This window comes from Rana temporaria, chromosome 1, assembly GCF_905171775.1.
Source record: "Rana temporaria chromosome 1, aRanTem1.1, whole genome shotgun sequence".
In the NCBI taxonomy this organism is placed as follows: domain Eukaryota; kingdom Metazoa; phylum Chordata; class Amphibia; order Anura; family Ranidae; genus Rana; species Rana temporaria.
This window is the reverse complement of record NC_053489.1, coordinates 336,590,378-336,611,721: the sequence shown is the minus strand read 5'-3', so window position 1 is coordinate 336,611,721 and position 21,344 is coordinate 336,590,378. Positions and strand designations below refer to the sequence as shown.

Sequence of the window (21,344 nt, the reverse complement as noted above, 5' to 3'; positions counted from 1 at the left end):
GAACTTACAGTAGATTCATCCACTCGATCACGCCTCTTGCTTTTAAGCGTCTCAAAATCATCCATAAGCGTTTGCATGAGGTTTCTTGGACGCTGGGAGCCAGTAGCATCTTCTAGCAGAACTTCGGGTGGTGTGGGGGAACATTCTGCTTTTGATGTAGATGAAGTCCTTACTTTCTCGATTTTGCCTAGATAGATCAGAAAATATTAGCAAAATTAACAATTGGTCATATTTAGTATCATATATGTAACATTACTTAAAAAAAACTTACACCAAGGCAAAGTGCAATGTGTAAGCTATGTTTTCGCAATCACCGTTCTAAAATGCCTAAATCACTGTTCTGCCTCCAGAAAGTAGAATTAAAATGGTCAATATGGGCCCTACACTAACTAGTAGAATGTCATTCAGAATTTTGTGATTTTAATAGGGTATTCAGTACATTTTCTAATTGTTAGTGTTGTCAAATTGATGTTTGTTTTCAAACGCAGGGACAAGAAAATTCAAAGCAACAGAATGGAAAATATTTCCAAAACAATTGGATTTATAACAGTGTAGGGGGTTCTTTGTTCAGGAAAGTCTAATTCATTCCAAAGTGTTAAACGCAAACAAAAGTTGGAAGTACTTTCAAAAAGGTTAGCCGGCAAGTAATTGGGGTTGATTTACTGAAGGCAGATAGACTGTGCACTTTGCAAGTGCAGTTCCACTTTGCAACTGAATTTGCTCCAGAGCTTAGTAAATGAATGGAAGCTCTGCTGACTACCATCGTCCAATCATGTGCAAGCTATTTGGACCCCCCTATTTGATCCGGTTACCGGGTTAGAGGGGTTGAGCCATAAAAAGTTGACCTAAGGGGAAAGAAGGTATACATCTGGCCTGCAAAAGTATGGCTGGTGACCATGAAGGATTTCCAAAGTTTTTTTGAAGCTACGTGGTACATCCTGACTGACTGACTGATCTCTGGGGTAACTTAATATTTATAAAGCGATGTTATAGCTCTCCCAATGCTAGAAGTGATTCCTCACTCTATAAAACATAATCACACACACACACACACTCGTTTCAACTGGGTGTATATGTCATAGAGCCCTTTGCAGAATGACTAGGTCTTGGATTGTGATGTTATAACTGCATTACTGGGGTCCATGGTAGGGTGACCACACGTCCCGGATTGCCCGGGACAGTCCCGCATTTTGCAGATCTGTCCCGCATTTTGCAGATCTATCCCGGGCACCTTCATTCCAGGTCAATACAGTGTCCCAGAATGAAACTTACACAGCCAACCCTCGGGCCAATCTGATGCCCCCAAAAAAGGCCGCCACATCACCCTTTTGCTCACTGACAGTACTTGTCCTGGCCGGGAATGCCTGGAGGAGCACAATCCCCTCCCCCTGCTTGTAATTGGAGAAATCATAAATCCCACCTCTTGTGTCCAATCACTGTGCTGTGATTCGTTGCAGCACAAGCTGATTTTTGGAAAGGGAGGGTGTCCCTGAATTATCCATAATAATAAGCTATTAATGGCTCATAGATTCATGCACTACAAATGATTGTTTACTTGGAAATATATTTAGTATAAAGAATATAATTTTTGTTTAATTGTATTGTATTTTCTTGTGGAATCAATTTTTCCCTTTAAAATATATTGTTTTGCAATTCCATCTGGAAGAAATAAACCAGGCATTATGGATATACAGTATAGAGAGAGGGGCAAATGAGGGAATAGTCTCTCTAGACTTTATACGGTATGTATGCATTTGTCCCATGTGCAGTTTTAGGACCCAGCAACGTGTGCACTAAATATGCAATTCTGTCTATATATATATATTTTTTGGAACGGCACAAGTCTGTGGCCCATTCACTTCCTGGGGTCATGCCCTTGCCCTAGGGACATTTCTTAGCAACTATGCCTCATGGAGTTTGCAATTTTTTTCAGAGTTATACATACACACACACACATGCATTGTGATGTGCTGTATGTGCATTGGTGTATCATTTAAAATTATACATCAATACAGCCCACCACAGTACCCATAGATCAATGTTCATTATGATGACATGCAGTAAAATGAGCATTTTACCATACATCATTGTAAGGTACATGTGAGAAAGTGGCTTGACAGTATTCCTGGTGCTTAAATTCTCAGAATTATAACCGTAAACAAAGACAAAGATAACTTGGGTGACTTAATCTGTCAGTAGTGTTAGCCCTCTAAATAGGTAATGAACGGAGAAAGCAACACAGAATTAGGTCAGACTTGGTTATATCCAATATCTTTTTAGTAACCTGCATCAAATTCTATCAAAATTAAATCTTGCCAATTATAATTTCATTAATACTTAGTAATTGCATTAACCAATTTTTTTAAGTGCCATTCTTCATAAGAGAATTGGTTTACTGCTACTTATATATGAATGTGGGTCATCACCATTTGACAAAATAATGCAAGCTTTCTATCCTGAATACTTTAAAGAAACCATGTTGGGTCTAAACAAATCAAAACTCCCCTACAATAGAATAGGTAGTAGTACATTTCCTCTGTTCCAGCACTATAGCCCCAGTATCTTTTTTCTGCATAATATACTGTATGACCACTAGGTGTCACACTGTTAAAGTGAAAAGATTTGTCTTCAAGGAGCCATAACATCCAGACTTCATTATAAAAAAGGAAAAGTTAACAGTTTTAGGCCTCAGGTACACAGGCAGAAAGAATCTTTTTCTAACACTTATTTTCAGCCAATGTGTCCATGCGCATTGTGGAATTTAGATTGCCATTATAAAGCAGCTTTCAGGAGCATAAAAAACAAAAATGCCCCAAATCTGTATTCAGAGAGGAGATTACTAGCATCATTTACACACAAAAAAAATGCATATATGTGGTTAGAATAAACGAATATCCTAGCCAACATAAATGGTGCACTTAAGCATATACTTCTAACTGCCACATGCCCGTACACACACATAATTACACATCAGTAGGGATGAGCCGAACACCCACCTGTTCGGTTCGCACCAGAACTTGCGAACACACCAAATGTTCTTGTGAACTTTAGAACACCGTTAAAGTCTATGGGACTCGAACATTTGAAATCTAAAGTGCCAATTTTAAAGGCTAATATGCAAGTTATTGTCCTAAAAAGTGTTTGGGGACCTGGGTCCTATCCCAGGGGACATGTATCAATGCAAAAAAAAGTTTTAAAAACTGATGTTTTTTCGGGAGCAGTGAATTTAATAATGCTAAAAGTGAAACAATCAAAGTGAAATATTACTTTAAATTTCGTACCTAGGGGGGGGGTGTAAAGTTAGCATGTGAAATAGCGCATTTTTCAAGTACATAGAACTGTCCCTGCACAAAGTGTCATTTCTGAAAGGAAAAAAAGTCTTTTAAAACCGGACTAGAATGAATTGTCGGCTAGGCAATTCAGAGAGAATTTATTCATAAAAAATAGCGTGGGGGTCCCCTCAAACTCCATTACCAGGCCCTTCAGGTCTGGAATGGATATTAAGGGGAACTCCACCCCAAATTAAAAAAAAAAATGGCATGGAGTTCCCCCAAAAATTCACACCAGACCCCTTATCCGAGCACGTTAACCTGGCCGGCAGAAAAGAGGGGGGGGACAGAGTGCGCCCCCCCTCTCCTGAACCGTACCAGACCACATGCCCTCAACATGGGGCAGATGTCCCCATGTTGATGGGAACAAGGGTCTCATCCCCACAACCCTTGCCCGGTGGTTGTGGGGGTCTGCGGGCGGGGGGCTTATCAGAATCTGGAAGACCCCTTTAACAAAAGGGACCCCCATATCCTGGCCCCCCTTATGTGAATTGGTAATGGGGTGCCCCTAGGATCTGGGGGTCCCCTTTGTTAAAGGGGTCTTCCAGATTCTGATAAGCCCCCCACCCGCAGACCCCCACAACCACCGGGCAAGGGTTGTGGGGATGAGGCCCTTGTCCCCATCAACATGGGGACATCCGCCCCATGTTGAGGGCATGTGGCCTGGTACGGTTCAGGAGAGGGGGGGCCGCACTCTGTCCCCCCCTCTTTTCTGCGGCCGGACAGGTTAACGTGCTCGGATAAGGGGTCTGGTGTGAATTTTTGGGGGAACTCCACACCATTTTTTTTTAAAATTGATGGCGGGGTTCCCCTTAATATCCATTCCAGACCTGAAGGGCCTGGTAATGGAATTTGGGGGGACCCCCACGCTATTTTTTTTTTTTTTAATGAATAAATTCTCTCTGAATTGCCAGAGCCGACAATTTATTATAGCCGCAAGTCCGGTTTTAAAAGACTTTTTTTCCTTTCAGAAATGACACTTTGTGCAGGGACAGTTCTATGTACTGGAAACATGCGCCATTTCACATGCTAACTTTACACCCCCCCCCCCCCAGGTACGAAATTTAAGGTAATATTTCACTTTTATTGTTTCACTTTTAGCATTATTGAATTCACTGCTCCCGAAAAAACAGCCGTTTTTAAAACTTTTTTTGCATTGAGGACAGGACCCAGGTCCCCAAACACTTTTTAGGACAATAAATTGCATATTAGCCTTTAAAATTAGCGCTTTAGATTTCTCCCATAGACTTTAACAGGGTGTTCTGCGGCTTTTCAAATTTGCCCCGAACACCCCTAATTGTTCGTTGTTGAACACCCCTAAGAGTTCGACTCAAACTCGAAGCTCATCCCTACTCATCAGTTATACTAAAGGAGCCAAGAATGTGTGTAAAGGTGACAATTGATTAGGTGGCTGTACAGCTCCTGGATCGATTCTAAGGACCCCCACCCCACCTTGTCCCATCTGCAGGACTAGAAACCACAAGATGGAAGTCACTCATGTCTCGTTTCCACTGAGCGGAACGGTTCGGGTCGGTACAGTTTGGAGGGGTTAGAATGGTCCGGCCTATTCAGGTGAGCGCTTCCACTGCAACATCAGTCTCAGCTAGGCTATCATAGGGAGAGGATCTCCTCTCCCTGTGATAGCTGAAGCTGCACGGAGCTGGTGCACGGAGCTATTTGCGTAGTGCTGCGCCTGCGCACTACTACTTTACCTGCACCCGATGCTCTACTTTCTGTTCCCCGTTCCCTGAGCCTTAACGGGGGACGGGGAGTAGAGCTGCGGGCACGGGGTGTAGTTAGCGCTGGCGGGAGGCACGCTGACAGCGCTATCGGGCATTGGGATCCCGATATCGCTGTGGATCTATCGCGCTCGCGGGGAGGCATGACAGCGCTATCGGGCAGAGGGATCCCGATATCGCTGTAGATCCCGAAGTGACATTGTAATGAAGGAGAACATTTATTAGCCTGACATTGTAATAAAGGAGAACATTTATTAGCCTAGTAAATGTATGAGCTTCTGTGGCCCGATTCCGCTCTCGGAATCGGGCCACAGAGGCCATGTGAGCTCCGTGCACCAGCTCCGTGCAGCTTCAGCTATCACAGGGAGAGGAGATCCTCTCCCTATGATAGCCTAGCTGAGACTGATGTTCGCGTCGATACTTGAAGTTTAAATATGTCACGTGACAGGAGTGAGCCAATAGGATGTGATGGAGGCGGACCATCTCATCCGATGGCAAATCTCATTTCGTGGCAATGCACCGGGACCACGTTGGACGAGGCTGCTTTTCTGCCAGGTATGCCTAGTTGTCTTGACTGGGGCCTGCACTTTGCAGGTGATCCTGTGCCGTCTGTCCTGCCACTCAAATGGAGGAAACCAGGGGAGGACCAAGCGGAAAGCTGGCATCTCAGGAGAGGCCTGGTAACTTTATTGGAGGATGCACCATATTCTATGATGCCTTACAGTGTTGCCAGGTCGGCTTAAAGGCTCTAAACTGTATGGCTGGAAATCCGAGTATTAAATCCTGTGGCAGAGGATTCTGGAACAGTTTATTTCTACCTTCAAAGAAAGGTCTGTGGCAGAGACTGTATTCTTTTTTTGTCCGTGCATCATCCATGCTGCTAGGCTCAGGATATCCGGGTGAGCAATAGCCACTCTGAGGAAAGTGGCGAGTGTGACTTTTGAAACTTAGAAGTTCCCCAGTGATCTGCATTGTGTGCCTGAACCTTCCCCTCATCCTCCATCCCTCTACCTATACAAGTTTGTGTGAAATAAAACCTGACAGAAAAGGGATTTACAACTTGTGTGGACATTGAAGTTTCTTAGACTCTCATCACATCCCCATAGACAGCGAAGAGCGAGGTAACCTGCAAGGCCAAAAACTAAACCAGTAGCTCCTATGGGGGTAGTGCTACACACACACCATAGTTTGCAGACTAACATATGAGCAAACCAAACATACGCTTATTCGGATTTTTTTTTTTACCAAAAATATGTAGAAGAATACATATTAGCCTACATTTATGAAGAAATTTCATTTTTTATTGGATAGGTTTTGGTTTAGCAGAAAGTAAAAAATATAATTTTTTTTCAAAAATTGAATTTTTTTGGCTTATAGAGCAAAAAATAAAAATCCCAGTGGTGATCAAATACTACCAAAAGCAAGCTCTTTTTGTGAGGGGGGGAAAAAAAATGACATTGTTTGTGTACAACGTTGCATGACCGGCGCAATTTTCAGTTAAAGAAACAGTGTCATATAGCTCAAAAATGGTCTGGTCATGAAGGAGGATAAATCATCCAGAGGTCAAGTGGATAAACAATTTAAAATGGCTTTAAAATCATGGTATTAAATTGTTTTTGCCTCTTGTGTTTGAACTCTGTTTACCAGCTTCTAGGGGCAATGTACACATTTTACAATAGGAGGTACGATAATTGATTTCTATTGTGAGTGTAGGTTTAACCACTTCCATACCAGGCACTTACGCACCTTCCCGCCCAAGCCAATTTTCAGCTTTCAGCACTGTCGCACTTTGAATGGCAATTGCGCAGTCATGCTACACTGTACCCAAACAAAATTGGCGTCCTTTTTTCCCCACAAATAGAGCTTTCTTTTGGTGGTATTTGATCACCTCTGCGATTTTTTTTTTTGCGCAACTAAAAAAAGACTGAAATTTTTTTTTAAAAAATTACGTTTTTATTTTTTTCCTGTTAATTTTTTTGTAAATAAGTTTTTCTCTTTCAATTACGGGCACTGATATGGCAGCACTGATGGGCACCGATGAGATGGCACTGATGGACATCGATGAGGTAGTACTAACGGGCACAGATGAGGTGGCACTGATTGGCGGCGCTGGTATGCGGCACTGATGGGCACACATAGGCGGCACTGATGGGCACACATAGGCGGCACTGATGGGCACACATAGGCGGCACTGATGGGCACTCAGGCGGCACTGATGGGCACTCAGGCGGCACTGATGGGCACTCATAGGCGGCACTGATGGGCACTCATAGGCGGCACTGATGGGCGGCACTTATGGGTGGCACTGATGGATACTTATGGGTGGCACAGATGGGCACTGATAGGTGGGCACTGGGCATGGATGGCACTGTGGGGTGGCACTGATGGACACTGGGGTGGCACTGATGGACACTGGGGTGGTACTGATGGACACTGGGGTGGCACTGATGGACACTGGGGCGGCACTGATTTTCCCAGGTTGCCAGTCAGTGCCCATTTGTGGGCACTGATTGGCATCTTTTTATATGGTTTTTTTATTTTTTTGCAGGCTTTTTAATTTTTTTGCCCACCCTGGTGGTCCATGGTGGGCATCCCTGGTGGTCCAGTGTGGCGATTCAAGGGGGGGCTGCGCTGATAAACAATCAGCGCGAACCCCCCCTGTCAGAAGAGCCGCCGATCGGCTCTCCTCTACTCGCGTCTGCCATCAACGGCTCTTCCTGTTTACATCGTGATCAGCCGTCATTGGACACGGCTGATCACGTGGTAAAGAGTCTCCGCCGGAGGCTCTTTACTGAGATCGGAGATGCAGGGTGTCAGACTGACACCCCGCATCACCGATCGCCGCGCTACGCGCCCCCACGGGCGCGCACAGCATGAAATCCTGCAGGACGTTCTGGAACGTCCTGTCAGGATTTCAGAACCACTTCCCGGACGTAAATCGGCTATAGGCCGGGCGGGAAGTGGTTAAGTAACCACTGGCATACCTCCCAACTGTGCCTGATGTCGAGGGACTGTCCCTCATTGAACAAAATCCCTCTGTCCCTCTTTCCTTCTCATTTGTCCCTCATTTTGGTCTGATCTACTGTCTATAAAATTGTACATACAATGCCCTTTCTGTCTTTCAAATGGTGTTTCCCATGGCTAAACCTTTCATCCAATTTCTAAATTGCTATATTATATCAAATATCAATATCAAAAGCCAATATAAAAAGGAAAAGCACTTTATCGTATAAATTTGCCTTTAAAGGGGTGTGGTAGGGTGGGGGTCCTATGCCTACGTGCTTTTGCTAATAGGTGTCCCTCGTTCCCATCTCAAAAAGTTGGGAGGTAGGGTGTCCCAAGAGACTATCTCAGAGATTAATTGCACATGTTAAAAGGAATAAAGAAGATATCCAATGAGAATGGAACTATTATTGTCGCTTTCCTTGTTATAACCTATACTCAGGCACTTGCCAACAATAGTGGGATCACAGTGATTGCCACTGTGGGACCGCACCCGTTCCCGCAACCGCCTGCACAGAAAGATGCGCTGCTGTTCGGGAGATGCGTGGTGGTGCCATTAATCCCAATGCTACCCCCACGCACTAGAAACCACAGTGCAGCTTCCCGCACTTAGAACCACATTGCTCTCATGGTTTCTGTGCAGCAAGCATTTTCAAAAATGGAACAAGGACCCTTTCAAATGAATGGGCTGCCGTGCCTGCGCAAAACACAGCTTGCAGAGCCGCACAGTGTGACTCTAGCCTAAGGGGTCCATTTATCAATATTCTCAAGGAATATTTACAGAACTTTACCCAAGACTTACCAAAACGGAATCTTATGTTAAAAATGGGTGAAAGTTGTGTAAAAGTTAAGTGAAAACATTAATAAAAAAACATCTAGATATTCGAATGGAAAACAATCACACACAACCAGCCTGTTGGATGTTTCATGTGATTTTTGCCAGGCTATAGCTGCTAGCAATAATCACTGTTCTCCCGACCAGGACAGCTCCCCCTGTGAGAACACAATAGCTCCGTGAGGGATTCGCCACAAACACTGTTTTTGACGACGGAATCTAGTGATTTTCTTTCCTGCAACCAAGAAAATCATACATGGATATCTTCATTAAATAGGTTAGGGTTTTGTAGCCATAATGATATGGTTGAAGATTGGCTGAGCTAGCTCATTCAGTAGGTAGTGCGTTAATCATACTGTACAGCACCATGGGCGCGGCTGGTGCTCAACATTTTGGGGGGGGGGGCACAAACAGAAAAATTCTGAAAAAAACCCCATCAATTGCAGCATCACTGTGCCATCAAATGACACTGCGCCCCCCACACGCCCACTGTCTGACCAGCACTTACCCCATCATGGTGTCGGGTCAGGCAGTGGGTGATGGCGGCGAGCTGTGGGACAGGCAGTGGGTCAGGCAGCGGTGAGCCGTTTCCTAAACCTCCTCTTCTGAAGTCCACTGCTGGTGCTCCTGGTTCTGTCCATGCTCCCCCAATGCTTGTGCATGCTTGATCCCGAGCTGGGCTGTTTACGCCTGTTCAGACACCTAGCTGCTGTCAGCCAAGCCTGTGACAGTAGGGAGAGGGGAGAAGAGCTGCTGCAGATGTGCACATTGCTGGATCAAGATCACGCTCTGGTAAGTATACAGGGAAGTAGGAGGCTACAGGGGAGCCACTATTAAAAAAAAAATGTTTTAATTTAATGCAGATAACGCATTAAAAAAAAGTAAAAAAAAAAAAAACACACAACATATCTTTACAACCACTTCAACTCCCAATGAGCAGAAATCATCATTGGTGGCCAACTTAACTATCACCCACCGTAGATATACAGCGGTAGATCACGTACCTAGTATGTAATCTGACACTTCTGGGTCCATGGATTTAAAAAAAAAAATGTTACTCTTTTTTTTTTTTAAGCATGCGATTCAAGCCAGAGGCTCCAATAGGCTTGAAAAAAGGGTGGGCTGGGGGGACAGAGCACTGCACCCCCAAGCCCACCTAGTTGTGCGACAATAGCGAATTCAAATTTGCTTTTGTCACACCGATTCTCCTCCCAGCCAATCAGGAAGCGCGTCTTAAGGGAGGGAGGAGACGCACGGCCGCTGTGATGATGAGGAGATGCAGGCAGAAGCTTCTGCCTGGAGGAAAGCGATGCCCGCGCCATAGATGGGCCAAGTGTAGGGCTGGTAACCGACGGACCCACGCGCGGGGGGATTCATGGCTGTGGGTGCATTGTTTGCTGCCACACCCACAAATATACCACTAGCTCTGAAAACACTCATCTCTCCGCTGGGTAGAAAGAGCTGGTCCTCAAGAGTTACAGCCTCTGGCAAGGTCTTTAGCATTGACACTTCCACCGATTGTGGTTCTTTCCACTATCCCCCTTTTCTCCATAGGACACAGTAATGATGTAGAGGCCAGCATGACACGTCAGAGGTCCCAGAAGACTGTGGGACCATTCACAATGGGAAGCTTGCGGCTTCACAGCCGGGTGCTCACGGTTAAGATGCCGCCACAGGGTACCAGAGGGCTCAGGTGAGCACAGTACTGGATCCTAGGACAGGCGAGTATCTGTTTGTTTATTACAGTTTTTGTACCTGCTGACCTCATTTTTCAAAATGCTACTGGAGCTCCTCTTTAACTGGGTACACACGGTCCGAATATCACAAGGAAACAAGCAACAATTTAAACACGTTTTCTATAAAATAAGGATCGTTTAGAGCCACTCATCAGGATTTTATTGCTTTCTGTGCACTCATGAGGAAAGCCAAGTTGCACCCAAGTCTAATAATGAATAATTGCTAGATTTACCACTCTCTTTAGAAATATACTTGGCATTAGAAGGCTGGCTTCACATTTTGTTGATGGCTGTTTTTCTTGTCACATCAGTTCAATGTGGGCTTATCCACGAGTGCTTTGTAGAAAAGCCTCTATTGAAAAGAGATTTAGGAGACAATACTTATGTACATAACACACATTTGTTTGGTGAACTCTTTCCCAGTGAGCTAATTGGCTCGTAATTTCCAACAGATGGCATTAAGCCAGACAGAGGAGAAAATGCAATGCAGTAGACAATTCATGGAAGACTTCTGCATATTTTAAAGAGGTTGTAACCCTAAAAGAAAAAAAAAAAAAAAGGGAGGAAATTTCATTCTGTTCTTTTAAAGCAGGTTAAATGGCAGTGTGCTTGTGCTGTCTAATCTGTCCCATTCTATGCTGTATGAGCACCATGGGAAATGTAGTTCCAAAACATCTGGCGTGCCAAAGTTTGCCATTACTGGCCTAGGTGAACTGACCACGGTAATCATGGCTGCTGATCCAGGATACCGTGGTCAGTTTTTACGTGCCCCTGTCATCCTGCTGTGTTAGAGTCTCTCCTCTCCCCTCCCTTGCCTGTCAGCTCCTAGTGTGTGAGCCAAAGGCTCCTGCTGCTATCAATCTGTCCAATGAGGAGAGAGACAGCAGCTAGCGCCACTGTGCTTGTGCACATCGCTGAATCAAGTCAGGCTCAGGTAAGTAAAAAAGGGGGGGTCTGGGGGGAGCTGCAGCACAGAAGGTTTTTCATCTAATGCATAGAATGCATGAAAGGTGAAAAACCTTGAGGCTTTACAACCACTTTAAAGTGGTTGTAAACCCTATTAAAAAATAAAAATAAAAAAATAAAAAGCCCTACAAGACATGAACATTTTTTCTCGTACAAAACCAGAGATTGTATGATTGTTGTTTTCATCCGAAAATACAATACAAATACGTTCTATCGCTTTTGAGTATTTATTCTGTCGTATGAGAGTTTTCGTACCCTCTTCATTTTCGGTATGGAAAACATCTATTCTGTAACAGATTGGCTACCATTCACAGCTGCACCAGATTCTGAGTGCTACAGTTTTAGTAAATCTCCCCCTATGCATTATCTGCTGTTTGCTGGTAGTGGACCATCTCCCAGGAAGCTGAGGTGGCGGAATAATCTATTAGGAGTGAGCCATTCAAATAGCAGAGAGAGGAGTCTTCAGACAGGAACTGGGTTAGTACATACTATAGTGGGATGTGCCTTGTTCATTTCATGTTGGGAGGTTTACAACCACTTTGATTTCATCATGTATTATTTAAGAAATTAAACTATTTGCTGTGGATTTCTTGTCCTGGGACATCACTGCTGATTGTGCTGCCTTATAGAAGAATTCCAGATTTTATACATAGTTACATTAGTCCGGCTCAGACCAAATGTAACTATGCATATTCCGTGCTTGGCTGATCACCCTGGAAGCTGGAAATCACTGAAGAAGACACCGCTACTCCAGTGATCTCTATTTTCTTCTGCACCCTATGCCAAGGGGCTGCCCTGCTGCATTCCGAACCCAAGGAGGTCAGCTGTTTGGCACAAGAGCCATTTAGAAAATGCTTTGCATTTTCCTGAATGTATGTAAAGGGATTGGACGAGTTGGAAAAGTGGGGTGGCACAAATACACTCAAATGTGATGCAAGAGCTTTTAAAAGAATCATATTAATTTATGCACATCTAAAAGATCATAGCAAGTTTTCTTTATTCTAGTAAAGCAAACATTTTTTTTAGGTCCATAAACTCCTGAAGCGGTTTTCTTTTTTTATCATTATAAAAAAAAAAAAAAAAAAAAATGATATGTATATATAGCTCAAATGCTTTTTTTTTTTTTCATTTTGGGAAGTTTTTAAATTTTAGCTAACTCCAATGGGGAGATTACACTTGTCTATTTGTCCTGTTGGCCATTATCACTGAAATACAAACTGATGGGAAAACCTAAACAATTTTACAGTTCTCAAAATAGCAATAGAGGGGAAAACTTAATGGGCACAACTTTCTAAGGGGGTAATTAAAGGGGTTGTAAATGTAATTTTTTTTTTCCTAAATAGCTTCCTTTACCTTAGTGCAGTCCTCCTTCACTTACTTCATCCTTCCATTTTGCTTTTAAATGTCCTTATTTCTTCTGAGAAATCCTCACTTCCTGTTCTTCTGTCTGTAACTCCAAACAGTAATGCAAGGCTTTCTCCCTGGTGTGGAGTGTCGTGCTCGCCCCCTCCCTTGGACAACAGGAGAGTCAGGACACTCTCTACGTTGTAGATAGAGAAAGGAGCTGTGTGTTAGTGGACGTCTTGACTCTCCTGTAGTCCAAGGGAGGAGGAAGGCACGACACTTAACACCAGGAAGAAAGCCTCACATTATTGTGTGGAGTTACAGACAGAAGAACAGAAAGTGAGCATTTCTCAGAAGAAATAAGGACATTTAAAAGCAAAATGGAAGGACGAAGTAACTGAAGGAGGACTGCACTAGGGTAAAGGAAACTATTTTGGAAAAAAAAATGTTTTACCTTTACAACCCCTTTAAGTACACTTTGTAGAGATTCTTTCCCTTCCAGTTCTAATTTCACAACTGAAAGTAAAGGGAAATCTCCCAAATTGGACACAGACAACATACAATAAAATTAAAAAATGTTTAACCCCTCCCTTAACCCATCTAAAATTGTAAAAAAAAAAAAAAAAAAAAAAATGTATTCAGGGATTTTAGAAGAATAAAAAACAAAACAAACAAAAAAAAAAAACACGTACCTGGTGCAGTTTTGTAGGACGCCGTTCGTGTTGGCATCACAGGCACATTTTTGCTTGATGGACTTGTTGGACTTTGCAAGCTTTGCCTTTGTCTCTGCTTCTTCAACTCTTGCTCCCTCTCCTGTGCAGCTCTGATCTCCTCTTCAATCATTGACAGTGTTCTCTGCTTCCTTGATCTAAGTTTAAAAGGGCCAACTGTTACCTCGGATTCTTGTGTTGCCAGAATGGAAGCAGTGCTTCTGAGTTCAGCAGCTTGGGAATACTTGCTAAAATAGCTCTCCTGCCTAGTTTCTTCAATGGGATCTTCTTCAGTTACTGGAGGTATAGACAAAGGTTCAGGGATTCTGTGTTGCTTAGTTGGAGGCTCTTGCTCTGAAGCCTCTGGTGTTACTGCCGTACCTCTTGTTTGTTGCACCGGTGAAGAAATTTGAGGTGGCTCAAATATGGTTTCATCTTGACCCTCTGGAGTATATGGCCTTGAATCATCTTTTACTATGTCTTTCTGTTCATTGAAGTCTTCCCTCCTTTCATGGTTGGGCACTGCTGGATGCTCTTGTATACTGTAGTTTCTTATCCCAGCTTTTTCAGAAAGAGCTTGTTGAATTACATTTTGTACTAACACACCAGCCTGATATTCGATCGGATCCTCAGAAGCAATAGAGTCATGCATTGAAGATGGTGAAGAAAAGCCTTGATCACTAAATGACTTGGACACTCCCTCGACTGTGTAATCATTCTCATGTAAAGGTGTGTGTGGCTGTGAGAAGTCACCAAGTGAATGTTCATGCAGGGTATTAATAGTTTCATTTGATGCACCACTGTCACTAATATTGTCCATACTGAAATCATTTGAAAGTGTCTCCATAACTGTGGTGTCCTGAGATTTTAAAGATAAGTCATCTAAACCAGAGTCCAGCTCCTCAGGTATAGAACACACTATAACAGATTTAATGATCTGATCTGAAATGTCAGGATCATCATCCTTCACAACGGTAAATTTTGCTGAAGCACTGACAAATTCATGGTCTTCTGTCAAGGCCTCACCAGAGTGTTCGCTTGAGGACTTTGGTAAAGGGGTCTGGTCGGTCCTTTGCTGGTCTTCAGAAGAACAGAGAACTTTTTCTGCTTTGACTAGTGACACGTCATCAGGTTTGACCGTTTCACACTCATTAAATGGATTCGTTGGTGTGACAGATGACTGAGCTTTGTTATCATGGCTTACTTTATAGAAAGGTTTCACAGAAAAAAGGTTGGAAGCAACTGATCTCTTTGGTGGAGCTCTGAAGCTGGTCTGGCTTGTATTTTCCATGTTTAAAAACTGTTTTCTTGCCGCTGAGAAATCTATTTGTTCAGTAACAACGTCTTCCTTATTCACAGTAGGAGAGGTTTCTGAAGGTACGGGTGAAACAGAAACACTTTTATTTGGTGGGGAAGGTACGGTCTGCTGTTTTTGTTTGCGCTCTTTATATTTCAGATGGGACTCCAGGTGGTCAGAATCTAGCTGCTCCTCTATTGTTTTTTCTTGAGGTGGATTCCACCACTTGGTTGCAATACCTGGATTCTTCTTCACAGCTTGGCTTTTAATAAGCTCAATTCTCTCCTTTTCCAGTTCTACAACTTCCTCTGATGGTCTGACTTTTCTTACTCTTATATGTTCCTTCTCATTGAAATCCTCAAAAAGTTTTGATGGCTTTTTTTCCTCATGGAATGCACGAAGTTCAAACTTTGCTTCTTTTTTAATGACCTTTGGAATATTCTCTCCATCTTTTGATGACCTCCGTGAACTATTTGAGGAATTTGGGCTGGCAGGGTATGTAAATATATCAGCGTGATCATCTTTCAACTCCTCTCTAGAATGTCCATTAATTTTAATTGATTCCACGCTTTCTGTGGATTTATCAATTTCTACAACTGGGAGAGGTTTACGATCCACTACTATAATATCCATTTCTGGAGCGAAACAGTCATTGCTAATGCTAACAAAAGGACTTGAGCCATCAACAGTTATAGTAGCAGTTGGTTCTGGAGAAGTCGATCCATTGAAGGGGTTGTCTGCAGCGTCACAACAGTTTGCTTCTAACACATCATCTAAGTATTGTATCTCTTTAGCAACATCGCTGTCTAAGGATTCGTGTCTGTCCTTAAGTCCATTATGGCTTGCAGCAGTAGAGAGTAGGTTACTCTGATTGTCAGCTACAAGATCTGAACTGACTACAGTCACTCCTCTAGGCTCCGACACCTCAAAATCCATAGTTTCGTTGCTTGTCAAGACAATATCTATAGGTTTTGAATGGTTGGCACTAATTTGTTCCTTGTCCCTCTTCAATTTAATATCATCCTCTGGAATTGGTGGTCTCTAAAAAAACAAAACAAAAACGTTATCAAATGAACTTCAGAGAACACATTACACATAGTTGTTGGATACAAAAAAGAGTTGGGACTTTAGATGAGATGCGTTTTTAGCAGTATGCAATTAAATATATATATGGAATAGAAAAAAAAATGTTTCCATATTAGCCAGGCTCAAAGTTGTAAACCAAAAAAAGCACTAAACCAAATTAAATCTGTCTAAGGTAAAAGTCCCAACCCTATCCCCCCCTTGTTTTTGAACACATAGTTGTTGGTGGACTATGGTGAAAGATGTGTGTTCTACATTATTATGAACATTTTAATGTTCTATAAATGCCTTTTTTAAAAGACTAAAAAGTGACTAACTTGATCAGCCAAGTTGACCACATCCCTCAGCGGCCCAACAGCCATAAGATTGCATTGAGTAAATGAGGGGAGACACCAACATGTGTATGATGGCAACACAGCCCCTAATTGCTTTATATTGACTTTGACATTAATGCGGAATTAAAAAGTGTTACTAAACCCAGGACCCTGCATTCACTATATATGGTCTCCCACAGTACGCAGAACATGGGAATGCAATTATTTTAGTAAATCTAAACTGCTAAACCCCCCCCCCCCCCATCAACAGTTAGAGCAGTCTTGTGACTTCTATCAGTGTCTGGGTACAACTTGTAGGAGGAGATTTCATTCTACTCCGACTATGAGGCTGGAGGACCCCTGACCCTCTGTCGGAACAGTGCAGATTGGCCCTGTGCTGATCACATACTCTCTCCCATGAAAGAAAAAAAAAAACTCTAGCAATACACATTAAACTGAGCCTGTGCAGCTTGTCCCCTAATGCTCTATTCTATCAGGAAATTGACTGTAGTCAGTGAATGAAGAGGGGGATCAGAGAAGACAGGATCAAAACAGCCTTTATATACAATGCAGAGAGTTAACCCCTTCGGTTCCACAGTGAGAACAAGCATGCGTGCTTTACTGCATATGCAGCCTGATTTTACGGTTGTGGGTTTAGCAACACTTTAAACCCAAAACAAAAAAACACCTCCTTTATCATAATGCTGTCACCCGGAATGAAGGTGAACAGGGGGCAACTTTTGGATATCAGCATTTTTAATCTGGGAGAGAAGGGAGTGCTAGATGGACTAAATAGTCTTCAGCAAAACAGAGGATTAGATTCAAGTGAAAACAAAAATCTAATCATCTATGTTTTGCTGAAGACTATTTAGTCCATCTAACACTCCCTTCTCTCCCAGATTAAAAATGCTAATATCCAAAAGGTGCCCCCTGTTCACCTTCATTCCGGGTGGCGGCATTCTTTTGGATATCAGCATTTTTAATCTGGGAGAGAAGGGAGTGTTAGATGGACTAAATAGTCTTCAGCAAAACATAGATGATTAGATTCGAGTGAAAAAAAAAAAGAAAAAATCACTTGATTCCCCCATCAACACAATCAATGAAAATAAAAGAAAAAGCCTAAAAACAAAAACTAATGCAGCTACAACATAAAAGACATGGTAATCTGTAATCTAATAAATATTTGCTTTTAGGGTTAATACTGCTTTAAAATGTTTTTTGTTTTTTTTAAAAAACATAAGACCATTTTACTTTCATAGAAACTTAGAAATACTTGAGTTCTGTATGCAATATGGGATACTATGTTCAATACCTATATTTTATCCTTTATTTTATCAGCAGCAGCTATGTATACAATTTTCTGTCACAGGACAAATTTAAGCAGAGCTTTATAGTTTTTGGGACATGTTCCTATCTCTGCACCTGTGAAAGCAGAATTCATAAACTGCTCACTCATAAAACATTCTCTCCCTGATAAATATTACTTCTTGCCTTTGACAAGAAAAACATATGCGGCCTCCAGAAAATGTCCATTGTAACGGTTTGGGACTGATGAGTGTCATGTAAACATTGTTAGAGCAGGATGTTGGTAAATTCTTTGCATGCTTTGCTTGTCCCTAGGCAGTAACATATGACCTACCATACGACTGTGGTATTGAAAGTCACTTCAAAAACCTTATTTTTGTTTTGTCTGGGAGCTCATTCACACAAGACTAAAGCTGGATCAGTATGCTTATAAATTGTTACTGCTTTTTAAGCTCTAAAAGTAGAATTCCACACTAATGTTTTAAGTGAAGGAGAAATAAATATGAAATGTCAACTGGTTTTTGCCTCTGAGGCCCCGTACACACGACCGAGTTTCTCGGCAGAATTCAGCCAGAAACTCGGTTCAGAGCTGAATTCTGCCGAGAAACCCGGCCGTGTGTACACTTTCGGCCGAGGAAGCCGACGAGGACCTCGGCGAGGAAATAGAGAACATGTTCTCTATTTCCTCGTTGTTCAATGGCAAATTTCGGCTCGCCGAGATCCTCGGCGGCTCCACAAGGAACTCGACGGGCAAAACGATGCGTTTTGCCCGTCGAGTTCCTCGGACGTGTGTACGGGGCCTTACAATTGTAAAATAAATTGTTATGCACTAGAACCTCCTTTTAACTTCTCCCATTAAGATCAGTCATTTTTAATACACATTGCACTGGTGGAACTTTCTCAGTGCGGAAGGATTCTAGTGTAGTGTAAGTTGCCGATGACCAACCTAGGGACTATTCCCCATGCATGCCCTGTGCTTAAAGTGGAGTTCCACCCCGGAAAAATGTAGCCCAAAAATCATAAAATAGATATATATATATAGATATATATATATATATATATATATATATATATATATATATATATATATATATATATATATATATATATATATATATATATATATATATATATATATATATATATATATATATAAAGCTATACTCACCCGAAATACCTGTTGCTATGCGGAAGTCCGTAATCTGCCTCTTCCATAGCTGCGGTCCGTCTTCTTCTGCTTCATCTTCTCCTAGTGAATGGGGCACGCTGCTTTATGGGTGTGTGTTCCCAGAGAACAGCCACCCATTCACAAGTCAGCGTTTCCCTTAGTGTGAATGGCGGCGCGGGACCTGCACTGATCGAGGGATCGCCATCGGGGGGGCCCCATCAGCGCGGGCAAGTAGGACAGGTACGTTTTCTTATTAAAAGTCAGCAGCTACACTGTTAGTAGCTGCTGACTTTAAAAAAAAATTACAGATTAGATCCATGCTTATTTTGTTAAGTGCTGCGCAAACTGTTGGTGCTATATGAATCCTGTATTATAATAATTATTTTTACAGCAACCATCTTGGTGTGCCAAAAAAAAAAAAGTGAATTTTGCAAAGGGACAGTAAAAGGGCACAGCAGCCACCCCCTGTCCCCTGGCACAGAGGCCCAGTCACAGCTACAACTGTCAAGACCCATGATACTATGCTTCACATAGTACCCCATGAATAAATATTCAAGACCAAATTGCACAGATTTTAGGCTCCCCCCCCCCAGCAAAGTCAGGCACCATTCTATCTTGGGAACCAAAAGCTACAGTGGGGCAAAAAAGTATTTAGTCAGCCACCAATTGTGCAAGTTCTCCCACATAAAAAGATGCGAGAGGCCTGTAATTGTCATCATAGGTTTACCTCAACTATGAGAGAGAAAATGTGGAAACAAATCCATTCAATCACATTGTATGATTTGGAAAGAATTTATTTGCAAATAAATATTTTGTCACCTACAAGCAAGATTTCTGGCTCTCACAGACCTGTATCATCATGAAGCGGTGGGCAAGTTTATTTGATGAAGGAAAGGGACAACAGGTCGTCCTCTCTACTCCAAGAAAGAATAAATAAGTCCTCTAATCCAGTACCTTCCTATTTGACCAGACTATTCATTATACAGAAACAGGCCAGTAAGCTAGTGCAAGAGTTGGGAGCCGTAGTTTGGTGCTGCAGGAAAGTGTCGCCATTTTCATACTAGAATGCGCCAAGATTTGGGGCATTTACAGAATTGACAAGTTACTTATGTTCGTATCAAACTTTTTTTTTTAGAGACTTTGTCCTACTGACTTTTTTTAGTCAAGCGTCATTATATTCGCCGTTTTATAGCCCAAATTGAATCCTCCTAGAGGTTAATTTAGAATAGGCATAATTTTACCATAAACATCCTATATAGTAACACTTTTCATCCCAAAGACAGGACTTCTGGCTCTGTATTTAATGTTTTTTTACTACTTTTGATATTTTCTACTCTACGCTATTGTAAAGGCTTTGTCAAGCCACGGACAAGTCTTTCCTATTCCCTGAATAGAAAGAAGATGGTGTTAGCTGACACAGTGGGTGATGAGTGACTCTTTAGTTGTGGTGCATGCAAACAGAAGATCTAATAACTGGCATTTACGAGAGATGTTTGACTTCAGCGATGCATTAAAAGAGAACTTTCTCTGATGTGTAGGTTAAAGTTATTTATGAAAAGCTGTAACTAATGGACTTATTTTTGGTATGTATGCTAAAATTTGTCGGATTTAGTCTTTATGTTGTTTTATCCATTTAAAACAAACACTGTGTTGTTGAAGGAACTGAAAGTTTGCTGCATGTAAAAGTCTGTTTAGTGTGGAGATAGATACACACACACACACAAACTATACTACCAAAAGTTTTGGGCCGCCTGCCTTTACACACACAAACTTTAATGGCATCACAGCCTTAGTCCGTAGGGTTTAATATTAAGTTGGCCCACTCTTTGCAGCTATAACAGCTTCAACTCCTCTGGGAACGCCTTTCACAACGTTTAGGAGTGGGAATGTTTAACCATTCTTCCAGAAGCGCATTTGTGAGGTCAGGCACTTATGCGGACGAGAAGACCTGGCTTGCAGTCTCCTCTTTAAAGTGGTTGTAAACACTTACAGACCACTTTAGCCTACATGCAAGTCTAGATTAAGGCTTACCTGTAGGTGCAACAAATATCTCCTAAACCTACACGGTATAGGAGATATTTGCAAAAGAAAGGCACCAATGTCTACGGCTCATGCTCCGTAGACAACAGCGTGCAGGCACACTGAGCGTGCCATTACGAACAGTGATCAGGTCGTTAGTGGCGGGACCAGCGCGGGAGTGACGTCAAGGTGACTGCGCCCCAGTGTTCCAAGCAAAGTAACTGCTGGTTGCCGTTTTGCTCTAGGTCACAGATTGTTAGCACTTTGCATGACACTGCCTCCTCATCAAGAGCTGCATGCTGTAAAAAATTTAGCATCCAAGTAGCTTTCGATTATCTCCTTATGGATTTGTTGGCAAAATGGGGCGAATGACTTTCAAGCTTCTATGGCTTCAACAAAAAAGTGCTGGTATTATGAAGAGAACACACACATACATATCTTTACAGACGCTCTAGTTACAGGCGGTAATATATATTTTTTCTCCCTAAAGAAAAAA

General features: G+C 42.3%; 1 protein-coding gene across 7 annotated transcripts in view; it reads right to left on the bottom strand.

The window, feature by feature from the left end:
- PALM2AKAP2 (PALM2 and AKAP2 fusion) overlaps nucleotides 1-21,344 on the bottom strand; it is a 451,866-nt gene that overhangs the window by 9,033 nt on the left and 421,489 nt on the right. For all 7 annotated transcript variants that reach the window (XM_040361140.1, XM_040361141.1, XM_040361145.1 and 4 more), the window contains 2 exons: nucleotides 13,645-16,000; nucleotides 9-187 (listed from right to left, as the gene is read on the bottom strand). In XM_040361140.1, the coding sequence (XP_040217074.1) occupies nucleotides 9-187; nucleotides 13,645-16,000 (2,535 nt within the window). The remainder of the gene's footprint in view (nucleotides 1-8; nucleotides 188-13,644; nucleotides 16,001-21,344) is intronic.